Genomic DNA, 25,409 nt, shown 5'->3' with positions numbered 1-25,409 from the left:
TGAACATATCTCACTTAGATGATTCATGCAATGCCAAATAAAGATAATCTGCTTATATTTTAAAAGAAAACAAAAATATCACTTTATATTTGTGCTTTTCTCCTTGAATGATATTAATAGTATAATAATCCGAATAAATAAAACAGAAACCTGAGGGTGGGGGTTGAGGGGACTTGTCAGAAATCCATTTTAAATGGAAAAAACTATAAATTTTTTCCAATTACCTTATCAGGCCACCACTGCAAATCTTCTCCTAAAGATACTGGACTTTGAACAGGTGTATTCTTCTTATCCATGTTGGGCTCTCCTTCCTTGCTGGTAGAGCCCCTTTCATTATCAAATGAGGCTCCATCAAGCCACCTTCGTTCACGTAAACGTAAAACGGATTCACGTTCACGCAACAGCTCAGAGTCTCTCTCTAAGGGAAGAAGGAGAACTGGTATGCAATTGGGTCACACCAGTGGGATAAAAGTAAGCCACTCTCTAGTAAAGACCCTTCAGGATGCAACTAACAGCAGTTTATCTACTCACAAAAATTTATGTAAATGTCTGTCTAATGAGGCTGACATGCAACATTCAAAATATTAACTCTTTCAAGTGAACATATAAAAATTAAAACCTAGCATTTTTAAAAACTACATACAGGCAGACTTTTCTACATTTCTGCTACATGTTTCTAGAGCAGACCTGCTTTTTTTGGAACTGAATTTAGGGGTTTCTTTTAATGGAGTTAAAATTTTGGGCTTTCATTGGAAATGTTTTCTATAAACTTTTTTTTTTTTTTTTTTTGAGACAGAGTCTCACTCTGTTCCCCGGGCTAGAGTGCCATGGTGTCAGCCTAGCTCACAGCAACCTCAAACTCCTGGGCTCAAATGATCCTTCTGCCTCAGCCTCCCGAGTAGCTGGGACTATAGGCATGCACCACCATGCCCGGCTAATTTTTTTGTATATATTTTAGTTGTTTGGCTAATTTCTTTCTATTTTTAGTAGAGACGGGGTCTCGCTCTTGCTCAGGCTGGTCTCAAACTCCTGAGCTCAAATGATCCACCCGCCTCCGCCTCCCAGAATGCTAGGATTACAGGCGTGAGCCACCTCGCCCGGCCTAAACTTTTTTTATATATTAGAAAATGTTCATAAATTAGAATTTTAACATGTTAGCCACATACAAGCAAATCAAAAATTGCACACAGGAAAAAAACTTGCAAAGGTTATGCTACAAATCCATTAACATAAACTACTTGTAAAATTTTTGCAAGCCAAGCCATTGTTATAAGCTGGATTTTTATGAGTAAGTCTTAACTAAAATTTATAAAGGAACCAGACAGGCTTTTTCTTTTTTAAAGAATCTTTAGAGGAAAATTTTCCTTACCAAAATGCTTCTGCTGCAATTGGCTTACAAACTGTCTAAAGTCAGTTTTTTTTTTCCCAGTTTGCTCATGTATTACTTTTTAAAATAGGGTAACCAAAAAAACTTTCCAAAACTTGAATAAGGACTAAAAACAAAATTACATTGAACCATAGGAAATAGCCAGTATCTGACCACTTTTAACCTGCATATATGTTAATTTTTTATATGGTTCAATGTATGCAGGTGAAAAGTGGTCAGATACTGGCTATTTCCTATGGTTCAAACTATAAGTAATGCCTATATGAAACTTAGAAAAAGAAAAAGGGAGATATTTAGAAGGAGTTATTTGTGTTAGATACTGAATATTTGAAAATGCATTACTTGATACATTTCAGGTAGTAAAGTACGCATTTATTTTAAAATTCTTACAGCTATTACAATACATTCAGTATATTAAAAGATCACCATCGATTTGTTATTTTAAAATAACAAAGACTTTAAGTACTAGATATTTGCAGCAAGTTCATAATATAACATGGCATCTTTTTCAGTTTATTAATGATTACGAAATAAAGCTGATTTTAGTCTGTGATTTGAATCAAGCAGTTTTACATTCTGGAAAGTAAACATACTGACTGAAAGTTACAACACAAGCTAAAGCTGTATACAAACATAAAAAAAGAGGCAGGATTAATGATTTCAATATCTATCTTCTAAGCTCTACTATATACTATATCTTTTAAGGATTTCAAACTTTTGAAAATAGCATTTTAGTAAGCTAATCATTTCTATATATTTAATATTGGCCAATCTCATTCTAACAAGTTTCTTCATACTTCACTTTCATCTAACCAGGATTTAAAGTGAAGAGAATAATCACTTTATTTTAATCAAATAAACTAAGGAGACTTATTTTCTGAATGCTGCATGTCAATGTAAAGTAGAATTCTGCTTTTAGTTCAGAATCCATATTTCTAATTATTAATAAACATATAGTAGGTAAGTTGTAATCCTTGATATATATCCTACAATGTAAATAAGATCACCTCTAAGATTCTATTGTGGCTCTTCAAAATAAAAAATAACTCATTTTAATGTCAACACATCCAAAAACACTAGTAAACAATGATTTCACCTACTATAATATTAAAAATTCAAATACAGTCAGTTCTACCACTATCTTTCCATACAGCCAGCCTGTGATCAAACAGAAATAAACGCAAAATTACCTCGAGATGAGCCTAGCCTGGAAAGTGATGAACGACGAAAAGAAGGGTAACCAAAATAGCTAATGTCTTCAGAAAACATGGCATCTGCATCAATAATGACACTTGGGTGGGCAGAATGAATGTCAGCATCAAGAAGAGACATAAGATCTTCTACAAACAGAAACAAACAAGTATCATTGAAGCGGCTATAGAAAGAGCACCTGCAGACCTCTGAAAATTAAAATACATTAACGCAAGGAACTGATAGTACCTGAAAGAAAAAAAGGCAACACTCAGGAAATAAGATTAACATTTTTAAAAGAGATTTTAAAGAACATCAAGTGCATAATTGTTGCCTGGGATACTACTAAATAATCACAAGAAAGATTGCTCTTTAAGATATAATACTTATGATATCACGGAGGTAAATGCAGTTATTACATATTTTCAGTAACATGGACATCACAGAACAACATTTCCAGAGTCATCTGTTAGCCAGTGATAAAGTTATGTCCATACAACCATGTCTTCCTTGGGACCAAGTACAAGTCCACTGAGCAAAAACAATTTCCCCATTTTCCCTTAAAAGGAACGTGGCAAGCAAATCAAGCAGCTCTACAGTGAGAAATATCTAACCACCTTGAAAAGAACAGTCAGAAAAATCAGATATGCTTTAAAATTCCATTCTCCAGTCAAAAGAACATTCCAGAAATGAGAAAACTACGATGGTGATCCACCAACCTCCAGGCAAATAAGATTCACTGGCTGTATCATCCCCATCATCTCCATCTTCATCATCCCGGCTAAGTAAATTATTTACAGCAAGGTTTACATCAAGATTTGTTCGCTGAAGTTCTCGAATAATGACACTTCTGGATTTGCCTTGTAAAACAACTTGGGCCTGAAATAAAAAAGAAAAAAGAGTACTATACTAACTTTCTTTTGATTAAATTCTTTATCAGAATCAGCTTTCTAAGATCAAAACAGAAAAACGGTATTTCACAATTCATGACAGGAGTTAGGACTACAACCCGCCATATTCAGTTAAACCTCACCTTGTCCTATTCTCTTATGTTAAGTGTTCTACAAGATTCATACCTGTGAAATCAGTTCCTCTGGAATGACAGATGCTGGAATAACTGGCTGGGGCTGACTGCCCAAAAGCCCAGACCCTCGATCCCGTCCTGTCCGAATAACTCGAGTCTGTCGGCGGGAATCTCGAGCTCCAGCTGATGACCTACCAGAGGATCCTCCTCCACTTCCACCTACTCCAGAACTCCAGCGGCTTCTAAATATTGGTAAATTTATAAAATTAGCATTTTAAACAATCATTCTGAAAAGATCACTTTGGCTCTCATTTTCATTCTTTTGAGCTAAGATAAAGGTACTTGTCTAATTAATATTTTATAGTAGTGTTTTGACCAAAAAAAAAAAAGGTTACATGTTAAAATTTTTTTTAAGGGACAGGGTCTTAGTACCTTGCCCATGCTGGAGTAGAGTGGCTAGTCACAGGTGCAATCATAGCTCATTGCAGCCTCAAACCCCTGGGGGCTCAAGAGACCTTCCTGTCTCAGCCTGTCAAGTAGCTGGGATTACGGGTGTGTTGCCCCAACAGCTAGCTTCACTGTGTCGAATTTTTTAATGCTTAAATATAAGTTCACTTTTTAGAAATATAAACATCACACTTTTGCATCTTTTAAAATAATTTTTAAAAGAGCCACATATGTATTTCTAGTCACAACCCTAAAAATGAACATATCTCACTTTTGCATGGAAGACCTATCAGACTTAACTACCAATAAATATTGTTACATAAAAAGTAAAACTCAGACTTTAGAACTCAAAGTGCTTTGCATGGAATAAACATTCATTTACAAAGAGTATTGCATTAATATTTAACACTATTAACCACCCTGGCCAAGGGGAAGCTACTATTTAAAACATGTTCATTAATTTTTTTTCTTAAGTATGAGAAAACAACTTAAAAAGGGCATGACACCTATATCTTCCCTTATTGCCCCAAATATGAGAATTAAGAAGCTTCAAATCAAGTAGCCTAGATAAGCATAAAATAATTGCTTTTCTACATTTAAGCAGATCTCAAACAGTCATGCAAATCACTTTAGCCTTTTAAATTAGGACAGTGCCAGTTCTCTTTAAAATCAACCCAATACTTAGAGATCATTTAACCTAGAGAGAGGTCCTTTACTCCAGAACTCCTATTGTGCTTGCCTAAGGCTGAAACCTTCATTCTCAAATTGCAAACACTTACTCTTAAATTTGATTTTCCAAAACTTTTTTTTTTCCCTTAAAAAGCTTTAAATATATTAATATTAACCAATAACAATTTTCAAATCAGTATACATCAAACTTCTTGGTTTCTCTTCTTAACTGAAAAGCTCAATCTTTGGCTAAATAAATAAAAAATGTTTTCAATAGTTCCCTCAGTAAAATGGAAAAAAATACAACAACAACAAAAGGAAAAACTGCAGAGAAACCGTTGTCAACCTTTTTTAAGGCCTTCTGCATTTGTTGATGTAAACTTATCAATTCATGTTTATGCTGTATCTATATCTATGGCCCAAGAACTGCTAAAGATAACTTTGGAGAAAACCAATATTGTGCAGCCACAGGGCTGCAGTATGAAATAGCACTTATTTCAGCTAAGTAACAGATTTTAGAAATTGCATGTTAAATGAAAAATAAAGGGGCTTCATTAAAAGTACATTACATTAACAAAAAAGGAAACTAGGAAAATAAGTCCATTTGTAGTAGAATGAAAAAGAATAAAATACTTAAGAATAAGCCCAACCAAGTAAAAGATTTGTACACTTAAAAATACAAAACATCGCTAAAAGAAATTAAAAAAGACACAGACAGGAAAGATATTCTGGGTTCATAATTTGGAAGACTTAATATTGTTAAGATGTCCACAATAACCAAAGTATTCAATGCAATCCCAATCAAAATCCTAATAGTTTTTTTTTTTCATGAATAGAAAAATTCATCCTACAAATTCACATGGAATCTCAAGGGACCCTAAATAGGCAAAACAGTTTTGAAAAAGAACAAAGTTGAAGGATTCACACTCATAATTTCAAAGCATATAACAAAGCTGTAGTAGTCAAAACAGTGTGGTGCTGGCATAGACCAGTGGAGCAGAATAGAGCCCAGAAGTAAACCCTCGCTTACATGGTCAAATGATCTTAGACAAGGTGCCATAACCACTCAGCGGGGGCAAAAGCAGTGTCTTCAACAAGTGGTACTGGGGAAAACTGGATTTCCACATGCGAATTGAAGTTGGACCCTTATCTTACATCATATACAAAGATTAAGTCAAAATGAATATCTAAACATTAAGTCCTAAAACTATAAAACTCACTCCTAGAAGGAAACATCAGGGAAAAGCTTCATGACACTGGACTTGGCAACAATTTATTGGATATGACACCAAAAATTCAGGCAACAAAAGCAAAAATAAACAAATGGCACTACATCAAATGCAAAACTTTTGTGCATCCAAGGACACAATCAACGGACTGAAAAGGCAACCTACAGAATGAGAGAAAATATTTGCAAATCATACATCTGATAAGAGGTTAATATCCAAAATACAGAAAGAACTCCTACAACTTACCAACAAAATAATCAAACAACACAATTAAAAAATGGGCACAGGACTTGAATAGACATTTCTCCAAAGATAATATACAAATGACCAACAATCATATGAAAAGATGTTCAACATCATTAATCAAAACCACAATGACATCTCAACTGACATCAATTAGGATGGCTACTATAAATATCAAGAAAACAGAAAATTGCAAGTGTTTGCTGGGATGTGTAGAAACTGGAACCCTTGTGCACTATTGGTGGGACTGCAAAATGGTATAATTGCTTTGGAATACAGCATGGCGATTCTGCAAAACGTTAAAAATAGAACTACTACATGATCCAGCAATTGCACTTCCAGCTATATATCTAAAAGAATTGAAAGCAGGGTCTCAAAAAGATATTTGCACACCCATGTTCATAGTAGCATTATTCACAACAGCCAAGGGGTGGAAGCAACCCAAATGTCCATCCCCAGGGAAGAATAGATAAGCAAAATGTGGTATACACATACAATAGAATTATTAGCCTTTAAAAAGGGAAGGAAATTCCCTCACATGCTAAATCCTGGACTTTGAAAGCATAATGCTAACTGAAATAAGCCAGTCACAAAAAGACAAATACCGAATGATTCCATATGAAGAATTTAAAGTAGTCAAATTTACAGAAACAGAAAGTAGAATGGTGGCTGCCAGGGACTGGGGGGAGGGAAAAAAGAGCAGTTGTTGTTTAATGGATATAAACTATGGAGCTTCAGGTTTACACGATGAAAAAGTTCTAGAGATCTATTTCACAATAGTGTGAATATACTTAATTAACACTACTCAATTGTATACTTTAGAAATGGTTAAGATGGTAAATTCTATGTTTTTATACCACAAAATAAAATTTTAAAAATTCATTAAAAAATGAAACCAAGTGTTTATCAAAGAAAGCACCATTGGAGAAAACAGACATGTTTTTGAGTTATATATATTGACAATTATGCAACAGAAAATAAGATAGGACCAATGAAACAAATAGGTGTTCAAATCAACTATAAAGTCAGCATTTATACTTCATAGTTTCCTATAAGTTGTAAAAACTAAGTCAGGTAGAACTTTTGGCATTTTTAAACATTCAAAAGCTAAATATATTATTTCAACTTGAAAACAGAGAGAATCACACCAAAGAGACTTAAAAACATATAATTAGGGTATAATTATATGTCCCAGTTTGCCTGTGACATAGTATCAACTTAAGCCTAATTATTAATTTCATTAAAAAAGGTCCCTGTCTGGACAATAAATTATGTGGCCAACATAGATAAAAGGGAAGACTTGCTATTTCCACCAAGGAATGCATACCATTTTTCCCCAAGCAAATAATGCTAGAAACCTCATCAGATATACTATCAAAGTACACATCTGCTCCTGGGCAGACCTTACAGGCATCAGAAACTCAAATATCTAAGAGGTAGATAAGCTACAACAAATAAGGGAAGCCAAGATAAGAGGAAGAGTGGAGAATATGTGCCTATCTAAAAACATTCAAATTCTTTTCTTTAAGCACTGCTGATTCAATCCATTATACCACCACCAGCTGCCAGTTTATAATCTCTGCTACACAAACCCTCGATTGAGTTTACATGAAAGACATCAAAATACCTCTGGTTTCTCCATTCACTTGACTGTTACCATGGAGAATGCCATGTTTTCCCATTCTGCCTGCAGTGCAGTGTTTCTCTCCTATCAGAATCCAAACCACCTACCAATCCCCACACTTCAACTGCTCCTAAACATTCCTCTAACCAGCTTGCTAATCTAGATAAAGACTGTGTTAAACTAAGCATATACTAATAGAGGTTTGTTTATATGTAGTCACAAAAGATAGTTCTGGAATCAGTGATTCCTTTTATCTATAATTATAGTGAACTATTTATTTTTTAATATTAAACTTGAAAATACTGGGAAAACCTGTTTCTACCTTCTGTGGTTTGCTTATCAAATTAGTCCTATAATTTTGATTCTATTATATAATACTCAAAGTACACAGAATGACTTGAAATCAATCACACCTAGTATGGAATTAGTCCACAATTTGCAAACTTAAAGCCCATGGGCCAAATCTTATCCATATATTTAGCTGGTTTGTTTAAAAAGTAAATACCTCATAAAAAACAAGGAAAAGTCTGAGAACCTGTCATAGTCAAAAAGAGCCTAAGGAGAAAGGTATTGCGGAATACTGAATGAGATCCTAGAACAGAAAAATGACCTTAAGTAAAAACTAAGGAAATGTGAGTAACCTATGACCTTTAGTATCAATATTCATTCATTCACTGTAACAAATGTACCACAGTAATATAAGATTTTAATAATAGTCAAACTGGGTATACGGGAATCCTCAGTACTATCTTTGTAATATTTCTGTCAAAAAAGTTGTCTAAAATTGTCCTGAAATAGAAGTTTATTTTTAAAGTTTATTTTAAAAATATACATACACAAATGCATGCATGAACATGTGCACACACAGTGCATTTGATGTCTCTGACTGTGTATGTGGTATATATTTATTTCCATGAAAACATCAATTAGTTCCAACATTTAAGTCGAGACATTTCATTTAAAAAATCCAGATTTGCAGGCTTCCTTAAGACAAAAAAAGGTGGGGAAGGGCACAGGTTTTGGATGTGGCAACAATGGCCCTGTACTTTCCAATGGTAAAAATCAGCTTGTCAGCTGCCTTCTTTAAACATGGAGTATCCATACCCTGGACAACAGGGAGACCCCATCTCTACAAAAAATTTTTTTATTAATAAAAAATTAGCCAGGTATGGTGGCACATGGCACAGGCCTATAGGCCTAGCTACTCAGGAGGCTGAGGCAGGAGGATCGCTTGAGCCCAGAGGTTGGAGACTGCAGTGAGCCATGATGACGCCACTGCACTCTAGGCCAGGCATCAGAGTGAGAGACCCTGTCTCCAAAAATAAAGGGGGGGGGGAGAGGGGCATCCAGTTTGTCAGAATCCTATTACCTGCCACTTTACCCACCTGTAGAGCTTCAACTGTTTGCAATTGCCTGCTTGGCTTCTACATTTTAAATCATGTAATTATTAGCTCAGATTAAACCCTAAAGGAATACAGTAGCTCAAGCCAATGAAAAGCAGCTTATACCTACCATCTATTAGGTCCAATGATAAAAAAATAACAAAATACAAACTTTTACTAGTAACAGCTCCATTTTAACCTTACTATTAAACACTAATAAATTCCCTTCTCTTCCGCAAATAAATTTGGTGTTCTTACCCTTTAAAGCTCGTTTAAAATGAGTTTAAAAAATACTGAGGAGATTTTTCAATTATCTCCCAGGATAAACTCGAAGTAATTATTAAAGAGAGAAAGCAGCAGCTAGAAATCTTTAGCTCACAAACCTGCCAATTAGCAAAAATACCAAAGGAAAAAACTTTAAAAGGAATGCTATGCATTCATACGAATGATGAGCCAAAATAAATGATCAATTCTCCACTTTCCATCCTATTGGAAAAGAAAAACAGTACCAATTATCCTAAAATCTTTCAAATGAAGTTGTCAAATAGAGACCACTCACTCCCTCATTCAAGACATCTCTCAGGAGCAAAAGTGAACAAGCCTGGACCCTGCAGGATGGAGGGGTGGAGACCAAGGTCTGTCAAGACAGTCTCTTTCCTATTGGATCATATTTGGTAAATTTGAGGTTAAAGAGTCCCCTTTGAGGACTCAAGATCTGCCTGTCCTAGATTCTCTAGTACATGTTATTAATATAACTTGCAAACTTCTTTGAAGTTTATTATAACTAACACAGAAACAGGAAAAAAAAACACTGTATAAATCAAGAGAAGAATTTATTATGAAGGAAAATATTTTGACTCTGAGAAACTTCTTGATTTACCAAATAACTTGATCACAATTTCACCATCAAGAAACTGAGAAGAATTTTCATACAGCACAAGAAAAACAATGAGCCTTTTAGTGCCTATACTTTGTAGACATGTGCAAACCCAAATAAGACTTTAAAAAAAAACAAAACAAAACAAAGAAAACAGGCACTTAAGCACTATGACATTTTTCAATATTGCAATTCAGGGACCCAATGCTAAAGCTTACACGGTCTGTTCTTTGTTGGGTGGGGGGAGTATAGTGTAGTATGGATAAGGGAGACTCAAAAAACTAGTAATTTTCTTTGCATTTTAAAGTCTTACAATTAGCCTTAATCTTCTTTGGAGTATGTCTACAAGGGTTTTATTCAAGCTCAAGTGTACTACTATATTATATTTCTTACATACTTTACTAACAAAGTTATAAAATTCCACTGTTCTACTTCAGTCATTCTGTCATACATTCTAGTATAACTGGTTACATCCAAGTTTTGTTTATTAAGAGAAAGGATTTAAATCTAGGACAATTTGAGCAAAATAAATAATAGTAATGGGTTATAACCCATAGAATAAAACAAATATCCGTTAGACCATGATATGAATAAATGAATAGAAAAAGAAATAAAATAGAATACAAAAGAAATAAATGGGGAGGAGGAAAAATTCTTCCTTACAGTTAAATTCCAATTCATAAATGTAAAAGAACGATGGAAATTTTTTTTAAAAAAAATCACAATTTGGCCAATGCCACAGCAACAACTGACTCAGGCAAAAAAAATCACCAATGAATGCTAAAATCAGTTAGCAATAGTATGAGAAATAGAATATTTACATAGTCCCAAAGTATCTCCTCACAAAATACAATACATATTAATGACAAAGAGGGAAAGAGCAACTTTCAGTAGAGAAACCTGGTAAGCATCACCTTAACTAAAGTAATCAGAGGTAACATCCATCCTCCCCAATAATGAGACGCATCAATGTCACATGCCACCTGATATGATGCGCTAAAAAGGAGTCACCATCACTTCTGTGGTATTCATACTAAAAATGTATCACTTGGGTTTCATTATGAGGAAGCAATATGCAAATCTAAACATTCTACAAAATGACCACCAGTTTTTCAAACTCATCAGAGTCCAGAAAGACAAAAAAGACTAAGGAACAGACCCAGAATGGAAGAGACTAAAGAAGCATAACAACTAAAATGCAACTAGGATCCTAGATTGACTTGCGGACCACAGGAAGAAAGGGTATTAGTGGGACAACTGGCAAAATTTGAATAAACTCTGTAGATTAAGCAATGATCAATGCTAATTTCTTGGGGGGGGGTTTTGTTTGTTTTTGGTGTTTTTGTATTGTTTTTTTTAAAGAAATAGGGTTTTGCTCTGTTGCCCAGGTTAAGAGTGCAGTGTCAAGATAATATAGCTCACTGAAGCATCAAATTTCTGGGCTCAAGTGATCATCTTGCCTGAACCTCCCGAGAATCTAGTACTATAGGCCCAGGCACACACCACCGTGCCCAGCTAACTTTTCCTTATTTTTTGTAGAGATGGGTCCTGGTTGTGTTGCCCAGGTTGTGTTACAAGTGCTGGGATTACAGCCATGAGCCACCACACCTGGCCAATTTCTTGGTTTTGAAAATATGATTATGTAAGATGTTAACATTCAAGGAAGCCGAGTGAAAGGTATACAGAAATTTTTTGTGCTATTTTTGCAACTTTTTTTTTTTAAGTCAAATTATCTCAAAATGAAGTTACATTGAAAAATAAATAGAGAGTATGGGACTAGGAACAAAAGCCACTATATAAACTGATAAACTAAACCAGGGATCAGTAAACTTTTTCTGTAAAGGGCTGAATAATAAATAGTTTAGACTTTAAGAGCTAACAAGTTTGACTACTCATCTCTGCTGTCATAGCACAAAAGCAGCCACAGGTGGTAAGTATCACTGTCTTTCAGTAAAAATAGGAGGGGCTGGAGTTGGTCCCAAAGGCTGCACTTTACTGATCCTTGAACTAAACAAAGAAATTTATCTTTTAAGAAAGATATTATTTGACAACCGTATGACAGGTAATATTAAATAGTTATTCTTTCTTAAATGAATATAATTTTTTCCAGGTTTATCAAATGAAATTTCATTTCATTTGGTATTACATGTTACTTTCATAATTTTTACCATACACTGTGTACCTAGGACCATTAAAAGAAGATATATATGTTCATAAAGACCACAGCTATATCTCCTACTAATAAGCTAAAGGATGCACTCAATTAAATGACCTTCCACCCACTCCAAAATAAATTTAGTTCAGCATGAAAACACACAAGCAAAAAAAGCAAGCACTTAGGGATCCCAACTTTTAAATCTAACTTTCATTTTGCCTACCAATTCACAGGGTCCAAAAAAAAAAAAAAAAAAAAATCTCCTCCCCCCTTAATTACATTTTGAAAACAATTTAAATTGCTTCTAGTTATTTTTCTCTGATCAGCCTTTGAACACATATGCTGATTTGACTGAAGTGGCATTATCTAATCATTAACTGGGTATTTTCAGAAAATCTGGCCCTTCAACAATCAAGGTATAAAATGAATAAAAGCATCTGGTTTAGGATTTGTATTTTCTTTAGTTTGTGGTATACAGACTTTAGATAAAAGTTGTTTCTTTAATTTGACAGTTACAGTATATAAACTTTAGATAAAATGGTAGAGGAGCTGCGTATCTAATTCAAAAGGTATTAATTTTATAAATACATTTTAAAAGTAAAAACAACTGTATTAAAGGATACAAGGTTTAATTACATAATTTACAAAGCTTATTAATCAGAAAGAACTACCAATTTGGACACCAGAAAGAAATAAATGTTAGATTTTTTTTTTAACAAAGAATAAGTCACAAGAAATGACCAAGGATAAAATCATTTAAAATTTTAAATGACATAAGTGGCATTATAAACTCATGTAAACATTATATACATTTTTTAAAGGTCATGAACCTGGGTTAATTATAATTAGCCTGTGTGCATTATTTTTATCACATAGTGGCTCATCATGAGCCATACGGGAGCCTGACCATAGTTCAGGAGAGTTTCCTCACTCCATCGCTAGATGTTATCAAAGCTAACCCCTCAGAGTGAGAGCACTCATAGCACAATGGCAGAGACCAAGTGATGCCTTCAAGTGGCCACAACTTACCCCAGGGTGTTTCCTGCCAGCCTGCCCAGAGTCTCAGAACCTGAGAGAAACCACGGGGAGTCACTCGTCCTACCAGGCCTTGATGTCCTCCCTGCCCCCGAGTTGCTGTTCAACTTTGAACTGGGGAAAAATAAGAGGTAAAATAATCACAGAATGGTCCCACGCTGCTTAGGAACAAACCTGGAATTCAAGGCCTCGCTGCTCTGGGACTTGCTGTGGTATTAATAAAATACCAGCCTAAGGATTCCCTGATTACTCCTACTGAAATTTATACTTCACATCAAAGAGCAAACATAACATCTTACAGCCTAATAACAATTCAGCATTCTTTTCTGGTTAAAATTGTTCTCATTTTTTAAATACAAATGAATGTTAAATAGTAAATTGTACTTTAGGTTTTTTAAATTAACCAGGCTTTCCTTAGAAGCAGCTAACTGAAACTCATCATACATTATCTAGCATCCTTTTTCATCAGCATACCATAATTTTTAAAGACCAAAATTTTAAAGACCCCTGTTGTTTTCAAATTACATTACTTGATCTGGAAATATTAAAGGAAGAAAATGTGATCTATAAAATCATTTTAGTCAGAGCAGATCTGATGTGAGACCTACCAAATATATAATATCATTATTCTGGTAACCTATTCCTGTTAAGTGATAATTGGCTCCTCTGCTACTTTTAATGTTAACATATTTTTGTTGTAAATCACTGCTTGCATAAAAATTAGAATCAAACTACAAAGTAATCATTTCAATCTATTTTAAGCCATCTGATTTTCTACAATGCTTTTTTTAACTTTAGGGTTACCAAAAACAAAACATGGGTTTAATATATTAATAATACCTTCTAAGAGCTAAATACATATTAAATAAAAAAGACATAGTATCTTACCCATCGTTATTATCAGGTTTACCCAATTCCAATCTGTCTGGTTGTACCGAAAAACCGATCCTGCAAACTCTACCATCCTAAAAGCAAAGAAAATAGAAGAAATTTTCAAAGTAAAAATGTGTATTAAAATTTGAATTTATTCCACAAACAGATTCTGTGCCTCCGACTATCAATACAGAAGACAGCAAAAAAGCTCCCTTCCAGAAGGTGCTCACACTTGAGTTGGGGAAATATGACATATATACATTATCAAGAAACCAGCAGAAAATAATTTAAAACATCTCAATCTAACACAATTCAGAGTAAGAAAATGACTGAATATCAGGAGCCTTCCCACTCTGTTAGTAACTAGGTCCAAACTCTAGCAAATCGCTTAAGCTTTCTTTGGGCCAGAGAATGTATACAATAATTAAAGAGAACTGGGCAATCTTTGAAGTAACTCTTTCGAGTAGAAGCTGTTTTCCTGGGTTAAAAAGAAATACAATGATGCACAATTGTATTTTAACTACTTATTTTCCATTTCTCTACCTTAGACTAAACAATTTACCTCAAGAAGAAAGGCAGCATGATTTGGTCCCACCACACATTGTTTAATAGTAGCCTGTTCCAATACATTCAAAGGCGGGTGGCTGGAGGATAAAAGAGAAAAAATGTATGTAAATAAAATTATTTTTTAAATGGTAAAAACATCCTAGGGGTTTTTCTTAAATCCAATTAATAAAAAATTAGCTGGCAAGACATATTTTTAAAAAAGCTATTATTTACATACTTTAAAGCAATAATTGAAGAATAAGAAATATGCTACCTCCATAATCATCATAGTTCCTTGGAATGCCAGATTTTTTAAAAAATCAGTATGAATGTAAGCTATAATTCAATAAACCCAACTCATAAAAAGCTGGTTATATTAGAAGATTCTTAATAATCATATTAATCTTAATATTAGGCTACTGCCTAAATAGGAGTTCTTTTTCCTAATAAAGAAAAATCATTCTTTGTCAGAAGATTTAAAATATCTTAACTCATACCTGTTTAAATTATATTTGTTCAGTTTCTCTGAAACTTCTCGTAACCTTTAAAAACAAAACAAAACATAAATAAACCATATGTACAGATCCTTTGTAAACAAAATAGTTCTGACAGGTACTTATATCATTATTTTGGGGATTTCCAATAGTAGTACACAGGACAATTACTATGGCAAGAATGTTTTTTATATTCTTTCACTTTAGGCTCAAAAAGATTACAAGCAGACTCTGTAATTCCCTTCCCTTGAGGTCAAGCAAGCTAATCATCATATTAATCCCATTTTAGAGATGAAAACACTGAACCTTCACAAGCAAGCTCAGTAACAATAATCATCATATTAATCCCATTTTACAGATGAAAACACTGAACCTCCTAGAGTTTAGATAACAAAAGAGGCGGTAAAGTTGGCACTTGAACCAACACCCAACTGAAAGCTCATTTTTCAAAACTGTACAATCTATGCCAAAGAGATTCTTGAGTACATATGGACATCATGAAATGAAAATACTTGGGAAACACAGATCTATTAACAATAGATACTAAAATAATGGAATAGAAAAAGCTGAAAAGTCTAACTGACTTAAGACATTGTGTCCCAAGTCCTTCAGAGGTCTTATAACACAAAACCAAACACATAGAGCATCAATGTCCTTATCTATAAAGCAAGAATAACACCTTCCATTTCTAATAGAGTTCAAAAGAATATTGAACATACTTAGAAAAATCCTAAAGAGCTACCCAACAGAGATACTAACTTGTCTTTTCTATTATGAGTCTGCTGTTTCTCTCATGGAACAGTCTTGAATTAGTATAAAATACTATAGTAAACAGCTAAATTAAACGAGGCACTTTTTCAAGCTAAGGGTATCATTTTACAATGTGAAGATGTAATCAAACAGAGATTTTCTACAAAAAAATTTTAAAATTAGCTTGGCGTGGTGGCACATGCTTGTCCTAGCTACTCAGGAGGCTGAAGCAAGAGGATCACTTGAGCCAGGAGTTTGAGGGTGCAGTTAGCTAAGACGATGCCACTGCACTCTAGCCTGGGCAAATTTTGACTTATCCATGGTTTCACAAAAATTGCTCTAAAAAATAATTTGACAGATAATCACAAGCCAAAATGTGTTTTTAAACAACTTAGGATGTATCTTCACGATAAAAATAAAATAAGAAGTGTCAAAGGGAAATGTCAGAGATATCAACTGTCAAACTTAGTACTTAAGGAAATTGGACATTTCATACTTAATAACCTAATAAAAGGGAAACCACACTAGACCTCACCAAATTCCATTTCAGAATTGTTACATGTGGTTATAATAAAAAAACAAAAAAACAATTTTAAGAGCACAACATTACAAAATAATGTCATAACTCAACAGTTGATCTCATTCAAGGGCAGACAGGTAAGCCTTTGTGAACTGGCTATAACATATACAATAGATAGGTCAGCAAAAGGCTTCTGACATTCCTTAGTGCTCCTACACTACTACTCTCTACATTTATTCTATATTCCGATTAAATAATCTACTTTACTCCTTTCAGTTTACATGGATCATTATACAGATCCAGAGACTGAAATTCTTCTTTAAAGCACCAAGGTCAGGTGGGTGCGCCTGTAATCCTAGCACACTGGGAGGCTGAAGCACAAGGATTGCCTGAGCTCAGGAGTTCAAGACCAGCCTGAGTAAGAGCAAGACCCTGTCTCTACTAAAAACAGGAAAAAAATTAGCTGGACGTTGTGGTGTGAGCCTATAGTCCCACCTACTCGGGAGGCTGAGGCAAGAGGATCATTTGAGCCCAAGAGTTTGAGGTGACAGTGAGCTATGATGACACCACTGTACTCTATCCAGCCAGGGCAACAGAGCGAGACTCTGTCAAAAACAAAACAAAACAAACAAAAAAAAACACCAAGGTAACAGTAAATTGATGTTAGAAAAGACAGGAAAACAAATTATAACAATACTTGCCATATGCTAACATTTTTCCTTGCCACTCTTGAAATTCCCTACAATTTCAGTCTCATTTTCCCCAAATTTAACATTATAACTTCAAAGATAATTCATCTTCTCACTGATCCTCAATTGGCAATAGCACTTATTGCAGGTTTTTCATTTTTACAATTCTCTGCCTATCCGTCATATATCGTATCTGCATGTTCAGACACACACACCTAAACTGGATTAAACCTAATGGATCTTTCCTGCTGAATTAAAAAAAAAAAATTGAGGTATACGTAAATCCTCAAAAGGCTTCAATTCTCAAAGACAGAAAGACATTCTTGACATCCCACCTTCTACAAGGTGATGGTTTCCATAGATGTATATCATACAAGTCACACCCCACCCCCAACTCACGTTTCTTGGCGATCACCTTAATGGAGGACATACTCTGCCACCAATGCAGTTCCTCCAGTCTCATTCCTACTTATTTCCCTTCAGGATCAAATACTACCTCCTCCTCCATGAACTCTTCCTGGTAGTCTTAATCTTCTTCCTACAGAAGTCTACAAATTCTCTCTCATATAGGACCTTCACTGTCTACTTTACATTCTAGTTATTTGTGTTTCTGTCAGAACTGTTTTCATACACTCTAAACAAAGAGTACAACTTATCAAGTCTTTCCCTAATGCTCCACTTAGTTGGATTCAGTTCCAACAGTAAAAAATGTACATTACTGGTACACAACCCATTTCAGAGGCAGAAAAGATTCCTGATCTTAATCTCAACAAAACTAACTCCCCAGGTCTTCCTTCTCAAATTAAAAAACAAGCAAGAATAGTGAGAACATACAGATTTCTTAAGATAATGGCCAATATAACTCTTATAAGCAGATCAGTTAATGTGGAAGGGAAAAAAACAATTACTTAATAATCACATTAACTGGCTTTAAAGTGATTCCCACCCCAATTCTGGATATCCATTCATGGAATATAACTTTTACAAACTCACACAATTTTATTTCGGAGTAAAAGGCTTAATAATACATGCAAAGAACCACAAGACAACAGTCAGGAAAAGTTAGCTACAATACTAAATCACAGACTCCCACAGACAATGTCTGAAAACTCACTCCTTGTCATCTATGTCAGAGAATGTAGGTATTGCCAAAACACAAATGCAATACATGAGAAATCTATGCCCAGATATATTCTGGTAGAAAAAGAAATACTGTAGGAAAACTTCTGGCATTTCTCCAAAAGCAGGCCCTCTAAATTTTAAAGCCTCAAATATATGGAGCAGTGGAATTGGCTACAAAACCCCCTCAATTCCAAACTTGTTTAAGCAACTAGTGTGTCACTAGATGGATGGTAGAGAAACGCACTAAACCCGTCTCTACAGAACATGGTCTGTGGTTATATCATCATGCATGTTCTTAAGTATAGGCAGTCAGTCCTCAACTTCCATATGCTGTTCTCTTATACAGCTATTGTATCATACTATATACACTGCCACCTCTTTTTTTTTTTCCCAGCGTGTTACTGGGGTACAAATGTTTAGGTTACATATATTGCCTTTGCCCCACCTGCCACCTCTTAACTACTTCTTTGCATGCCAACTATTTCACATTATCACTGATATAAAAAAAATCAAACTATCACATGGTGATCCCAACTGCCAGCTACTGTTAACTGGGGGAAAAGATTATACTTTGGGCAAAGTTGCAAAGGGCATTTCTTGATGGTCACTTATTTGTCCCAGCATAAGGTATATCCCCACTCCATCCCCTCCTCCAGCAAACAGAGCTGGGGGCTAGCTTATTCAATGCAGTCCAAAGGATATCCAACCCCAAAACCCTTTCAGATAGTCCCAGAGAAAGCCAATGCCAAACCACCTGAGGCAAATTCATGGGGAAGCCCCCTTTATGGGGTCTTGGAGCCAGACTTGGTGGCTCATGCCTATAATAATCCCAGTGCTTTGGAAGGCTGAAGCAGGAGGATTGCTTGAGGCCAGGAGTTCAAGACCAGACTGGGCAACATAGCAAGACCCTGTCTCTACTGAAAAATTAGCAAGGCGTAGTGGCACATTCCTGTAATCCTAGCTACTCTGGAGGCTGAGGCGGGAGGATCACTTGAGCCTAGGAGTTCAAGGCTACAGTGTGCTAAGATCACACCACTGCACTCCAGCCTGTGCAACAAAGCTGAGACCCCAACTATTAAAAAGAACAAAAAGAAACAAAATGATTTCCATGAAGAATGCGGCCAGTTAAGCCTGGAACTAAAACAACTGCATAAGTGCTTTCCTTCAAAACAACAAATGTTCTTATTTTGTCATACTGAATATTAAAATAACCTTAACACTCAAAAGATTTAGTGGAGTTAGTGGTTTTTACTTTTTCATCAAGGAAACCCTTAAATCAAACTGGCTTCCAACCCCACCAAAAATACAAGAAAGTGAAGAATACAATGACCATTAATAGTACAGTTTGGTGCCACTGATTTGATTTATGCTAAAAAGCCAGTATTTTACCCAACACCACTTTTGAACCCATAGCACAAATGCCGAAACAGTGAAAGAGACTGTGAAGAAAGTGTTGACATCAGAGCCCCTGTAAGGGTCTTGGGGCTCCCCAGGTTCCACAGACCACACTCTAAGAACTGACCTAGTACACTCGAAAATACACAGTGCCATTAAGCCAACACTAATGATTAAAAACATGAGTAATTCTTCATTCTTTTTTTTTTTTTTTTTGAGACAGAGTCTTGCTCTGTTGCCCAGGCTAGAAGGCCGTGGTGTCAAGCTCACAGCAACCAAACTCCTGGGCTCAAGCAATCCTTCTGCCTCAGCCTCCCAAGTAGCTGGGACTACAGGCATGCACCACCATGCCTGGCTAATTTTTTTTTTCTACATATATTTTTAGTTGTCCAGATCATTTCTTTCTATTTTTAGTAGAGACGGGGTGTCGCTCTTGTTCAGGCTGGTCTCAAACTCCTGACCTTGAGCAATCCTCTGGCCTTAGCCTCCCAGTGTGCTAGGATTACAGGCGTTTTTGAGCCACCGCGCCCGGCCCATTCTTCTTATTAAAACACTCACAAATGTCAACCAAAATAACCTCCTAGCTCTGTACTTTTAAAATGCTTTTCAAATTATAGGATTTATTATTGATAAATAACATTACATATTTATGGGGTATGTGATGTTTGATACATGCATACAATGTATAATGATCAAATCAGAATAACTAGATATCTATCACCTTAAACATTTACAATTTTTTTTCTACTGAGAACATTCCAAATCATCTCACCTAGCTATTTTGAAATATATAATAAACTACTGATAACTACAGTCACCCTACCAAGCTATAGAACTTATTCCTTCTAACTAACTGTATTTTTATACCCATTACCCAACCTTTCTTCATCTTGCCCTCTCCCTTTACCCTTCCCAGCCTCTAGTAATCATCATCCTACTCTCTGCCTCCAAGAGATCCTGTTTTTTTTTTTTTTGAGACAGAGTCCCACTCTGTCATCCAGGGTTGGGTTCCGCGGCGTCAGCCTAGCTCAAAGCAACCTCAAACTCCTAGGCTCGAGCAATCCTTCTGCCTCATCCTCCCAAGGAGCTGGGACTACAGGCATGCACCACCATGCCCAGCTAATTTTTTCTGTATATTTTTAGTTGTCCAGCTAATTTCTTTCTATTTTTTAGTAGAGACGGGGTCTCGCTCTTGCTCAGGCTAGTCTCAAACTTCTGACCTTAAGTGATCCGCCCGCCTCGGCCTCCCAGAGTGCTAGGATTACAGGCGTGAGCCACCGCGCCCGGCTGAGATCCATTTTCTTACTTCCCACATGTGAGTGAGAACATGAGATACTTGTCTTGCTGTACCTGGCTTATTTGACTTAACATAATTTCCTACAGGCTCATCCATGTTGCTGCAAATGACAAGATTTCATTCTTTTATATGGTTGAGTAGTATTCCATTGTGTTTGGGGGGGGATGTCACTCACACACACATACACACACACACACACACATATAAACACAACACATTTTCTTTATCCATTCATCTGCTGATAGACACTTATGTTGATTTCATATCTTGGCTATTGTGACTAGTGCTGTAATAAACATGGAAGTGCAAATATCTTTTCCATATACTAACTTCTTTTCTTTTGGATATATACCTAGCAGTGGGACTGCTGGATCACATGGCAGTTCTACTCGTATTTTTAGTTTTATAAAGAGCCTCCATTCTATTTTCTGTAACAGCTATGCTAATTTACATTCCCACCAACAACGTACGAAGTTTTCCTCTCTTCAAATTAAATTATGGATACTCTTTTTTTCAAGATGGGGTCTCATTATATTATTGCTCAGGCTGGTCTCAAACTCCTGGGCTCAAGTGATCCTGCCACATAGTGGTTTTCAATAGGGGAGAGGATACTTAAGAACCTCTTTAAGATGTATATGCAAAAGCTACAGTCAGTTACTAAAAGGTGGGGTGGGGGGCACTCTCCAACTGCCAGCTTACAAATATACTTTAATAGAATCACATGATATTTTAAAAGTTTTAAAGATTCTTGGACAACATTTAAAATTATAAGATTTCACAGAGAATTTCGGATTTCTAGCTTCTCTTGAAAAATGAGATCTAGCAACTATGCTTGTACTCCCTAATCTTAACTGTTAGTGCCCTTAGCAGCCCAGCACCTATAGGCTTCTGGGTTTGAAACCAATGAACAGAAGAATTACTATTCAATAATCTTAACAAGGTTATTTCCTTGGTCAAGAGCAAGCTAATCTAAACCTATTTCTTTCACAACTTTATAATTCAGATCTCAGCTTGCACAATGACCCATAATATATCTTAGTCACATTTCACTCAGCCTTAGTCACATTTTATTTCTTTAAATTTCACTGGACAATTTCTAAAATAGCAATCTCACTTTTCTCACTTACTGCCTATCCTAAGAAAACTTTGTCAAGTAGCTGACATCTGACTTTATTCTTGAAGTAAATAACCCCAAATTGTGAGGAAAAAAAATCCCATCTCTCAGCTTCTTGAATCACAGGTTGTAGGTAGGGTTTACACTTAATTTTATTAATGCTTATCAAGATGATGAATGCCAGTTTATATAACGTATTCTCTTTACCCTAAATAAGTGATGCAGGGCATTTACCTTCAAGATGTCTTGACCAAAAAGAAAAGTTTCTAAATAAATATAACTTTATAAAGTGATATAAATTTTTTATGTGAACTTCTTCTAACTATTCCCTGTAAAATGGTTTTTAGGTGACAACGTTAAAAGATTTCTATTTAACTACAAAGAACATTCATGTTATAGAGAAATGCCCTACAAAGTATGATAGAGAAAAATTACATTATACCTACAAATAACTTCTTCCCCTAATCTGGAAAATATTCTGGGCTAGAAATTCCTGTGTAGTATCATAAATATTTCTTGTAATAAAGTGAAAGGAGATCAAAATCCCAAACTACTGTGCCATTTGAAAGATAAACACATTTCTAAGAAACTAAATGCTGACCATACACACACAAAAAAATGAGTCACTGTTCTTTAAAGCAAAATCAACTACATTATTTTCAGTTCCACTGAAACAGGAATAGGGAAAGACTACACGTGCCAAATGGACAAGAAGAAATTTGGTAAGAAAAGATATGGCCTTTATAGATTAATTTTTCTTGATAATTTCCTAAGTCCTTCTATCTCATCTAATTTCATTTTCTTAATAGTAAGACTATACATATTAATACATACATACTAAATACATAGAAGAATCAAACTGTGCTAACAGATAGGACAGGAAGACTTTTTTAGAGCTGCTGACCAAAAAAAAAGTATAGCATCCAGCCGCAACTTTAAGAGAAAATACTTGCCTTTTTTCACCCTTAGGCCATATCCACATTCAGAATACCTGCGACATCATTCATTAAAGTATCTGCCAAATGTAGGCAATGTATTCAAATCATTATAAACCCAATTTTAATTCTACATACAAATCAAATGTCTCATTTGATAACTGACACGCTTCATAGTATAAACACTATCATTTGGCAAGTTATTCATTCCTTAAGATACAACTGCAAACTGAAATAAAATACCTATAATGAAATCTGATTTTTCCATAGAAACAAGACAATTAGAAGGTTATAGTCCTAACCAAGGCTCTTGATGCTATTAGTTTTCCAGAGAGCTTCTGTGAACAAGAGCTACTGGGATGGCTTCTTGTTGCCCTTTCACTAGCATCAAAGATAAAATATCAGCTTTACTGCTTTGAAAAGGTCATTTTACATCTTGAGCTGCCATCCTACCAGCCAGAGGCACCACACCTACCCTCCTGTGAGGGGCAGCTTGTTGGAGTGGGACAAGAATATGCTGTGGTGTCAGAAAGACAAACCTAGGTTTGATTCCACCTCCACTGGCTCTGGAACTTTGGTAGAGCTTACTTTAACCTCTCCGAGTTTAGAAGGTTTCTTAATCTATTAAAAGATAAAATTACTTGTCTGGTAGTATTGCTGTAAGGATTAAAGATAATTTTATAATATACCTCAGAAAGAGACAAATACTTGAATGCTCAATAAATGGCAGCCATTACCAATATTATTGGACTATATTTTTTGTCCTTGGATAGCCTGCTATATTGCTGCTTCAAGTCTGCCAAGTTCTGGCTTGAATTGGTTGCCAAACAAAACAGGGTCCAATTTGAATCCTGAGATCTGTTAGGAACTTGAGGATCCAGGCTATGACAGCTAAGTCTGGGAATTCTTGGAAAAGGAAATCTGTAAATGCAGTATTAACTCTCTGTTTCTTGTGCAAGAGTTTTTTTGTTTTGTTTTGTTTTTTTGGAGACAGGGTCTCACTCTGTTGCCCTGACTAGAGTGCAGTGGTATCATCATAGCTCACTGCAACCTTAAACTCATGGGCTCAAGTGATCCTCCTGCCTCAGCCTCCCAAGTAGCTGGGACTACAGGCACATGACACCTGACCAGAGTAGCTGGGACTACAGGCACATGACACCTGACCAGAGTAGCTGAGACTACAGGCACATGACACCTCACCAGACTAAGCACAGGAGCTTTTACTTTTCAGAATGAAGAGATTTTTTTCTCTTCTTGCCCCTACTATCTTCTCTAATCACATTTCTCTCTTTCAGAAGGAGCCTATACTGCAAACATCCCTATATTCTCACAATTCCCTAACTAAATTTTACTCACAAACTATTTTCTTATTTCTTTCTATACATCTATTTCCTAAGCCTAGAATAATTATATCCCCATTGCCTTCTGCACACCTAGCTATTAGTCCCTGAAGGCTAGGCTGAAAGAACCTGCAGAAAACCCTAACTCACTTTTCACTCCAGGCTAAATTACGCATTTCTCTAAATTCCAATATACCCAGTGCATACTTCTCCACTGCACTTCTTATACTGTAATTACCTGTATAATGAAATATTTGTCTCCTTTACTGCCCAACAAACCCTAAGAGGGCAGGAACCATGTTTTATTAATTTCAAAATCCCCAGTACCTAATAAATAGTAAATGCTTAATAGCTACCTACTGGTGGACAGGGAGCTGAATATAATGGAAATTCATATGTCTTAGTTCTAAATCCTACACTGCCTCAAAATGTTGAATTTACAACTTTTTTTTCTTTTGACAGTCATTTAAAAAAATTTTTTTTTAGACCAGGCATGATGGCTCACACCTGTAACCCCAGCACTTTGGAAGGCCCAGGTAGGAAGATAGCTTTAGGCCAGGAGTTTAAGACCAGCCTGGGCAACATAGGAAGACCCTGCCTATGCAAAAAATTTTGAAAAGAAAATTAGCCAGGCATGGTGGTACATGCTTGCAGTTCCAGCTGAGGTGAGAGGATGGCTTGAGCCCAGGAGTTGGAGGATGCAGTGAGCTATGAATAAGAGTAAGACCTCATCTCTTAAAAAAAAAAAATTATTTTAGATGTCCTAGTATGTAACCAATATCATGAGAGTAGGTTTTTTTAAAACATACGGAAGGAATGTTATCCTGTAAAATAATCCTGCTGGAAGCTACACCCTAATTCAAATGGTGTTCCAATACCATGAGCAATTTTTGAAACTCTTTGAGAATTAGCCCTAGAAAGAGTTTATCAGACAGACAGGAAAATCACTCAGTACTTGATAGTCATGGCTCTCAGCTCCCTCCACTTAGAGGACAGTTTTCTTTCTACTCACTCTCTCCAAACTACAGGAAATCCAATCACTGGATGTCTTCTATTGGCAAGTAATGCAAT

General features: G+C 35.6%; 1 protein-coding gene across 3 annotated transcripts in view; it reads right to left on the bottom strand.

Moving 5' to 3' along the window:
• Positions 1 to 25,409, bottom strand: part of UBR5 (ubiquitin protein ligase E3 component n-recognin 5) — a 126,890-nt gene that overhangs the window by 69,573 nt on the left and 31,908 nt on the right. The window contains exons 2-9 of one of the 3 annotated variants that reach the window (XM_045561919.1): positions 15,180 to 15,224; positions 14,699 to 14,780; positions 14,152 to 14,228; positions 13,258 to 13,377; positions 3,655 to 3,844; positions 3,298 to 3,457; positions 2,578 to 2,727; positions 225 to 436 (exon numbers count right to left, since the gene is read on the bottom strand). In XM_045561919.1, coding sequence (XP_045417875.1) covers positions 225 to 436; positions 2,578 to 2,727; positions 3,298 to 3,457; positions 3,655 to 3,844; positions 13,258 to 13,377; positions 14,152 to 14,228; positions 14,699 to 14,780; positions 15,180 to 15,224 — 1,036 coding nt within the window. The remainder of the gene's footprint in view (positions 1 to 224; positions 437 to 2,577; positions 2,728 to 3,297; positions 3,458 to 3,654; positions 3,845 to 13,257; positions 13,378 to 14,151; positions 14,229 to 14,698; positions 14,781 to 15,179; positions 15,225 to 25,409) is intronic. The other 2 variants (XM_045561920.1, XM_045561921.1) reach the window with 2 other exon arrangements.

The sequence above is a fragment of the Lemur catta genome, chromosome 9, assembly GCF_020740605.2.
Source record: "Lemur catta isolate mLemCat1 chromosome 9, mLemCat1.pri, whole genome shotgun sequence".
NCBI lineage: Eukaryota > Metazoa > Chordata > Mammalia > Primates > Lemuridae > Lemur > Lemur catta.
Note: the sequence above shows the minus strand (reverse complement) of the source record. Positions and strands in the feature narration are given on the sequence as shown.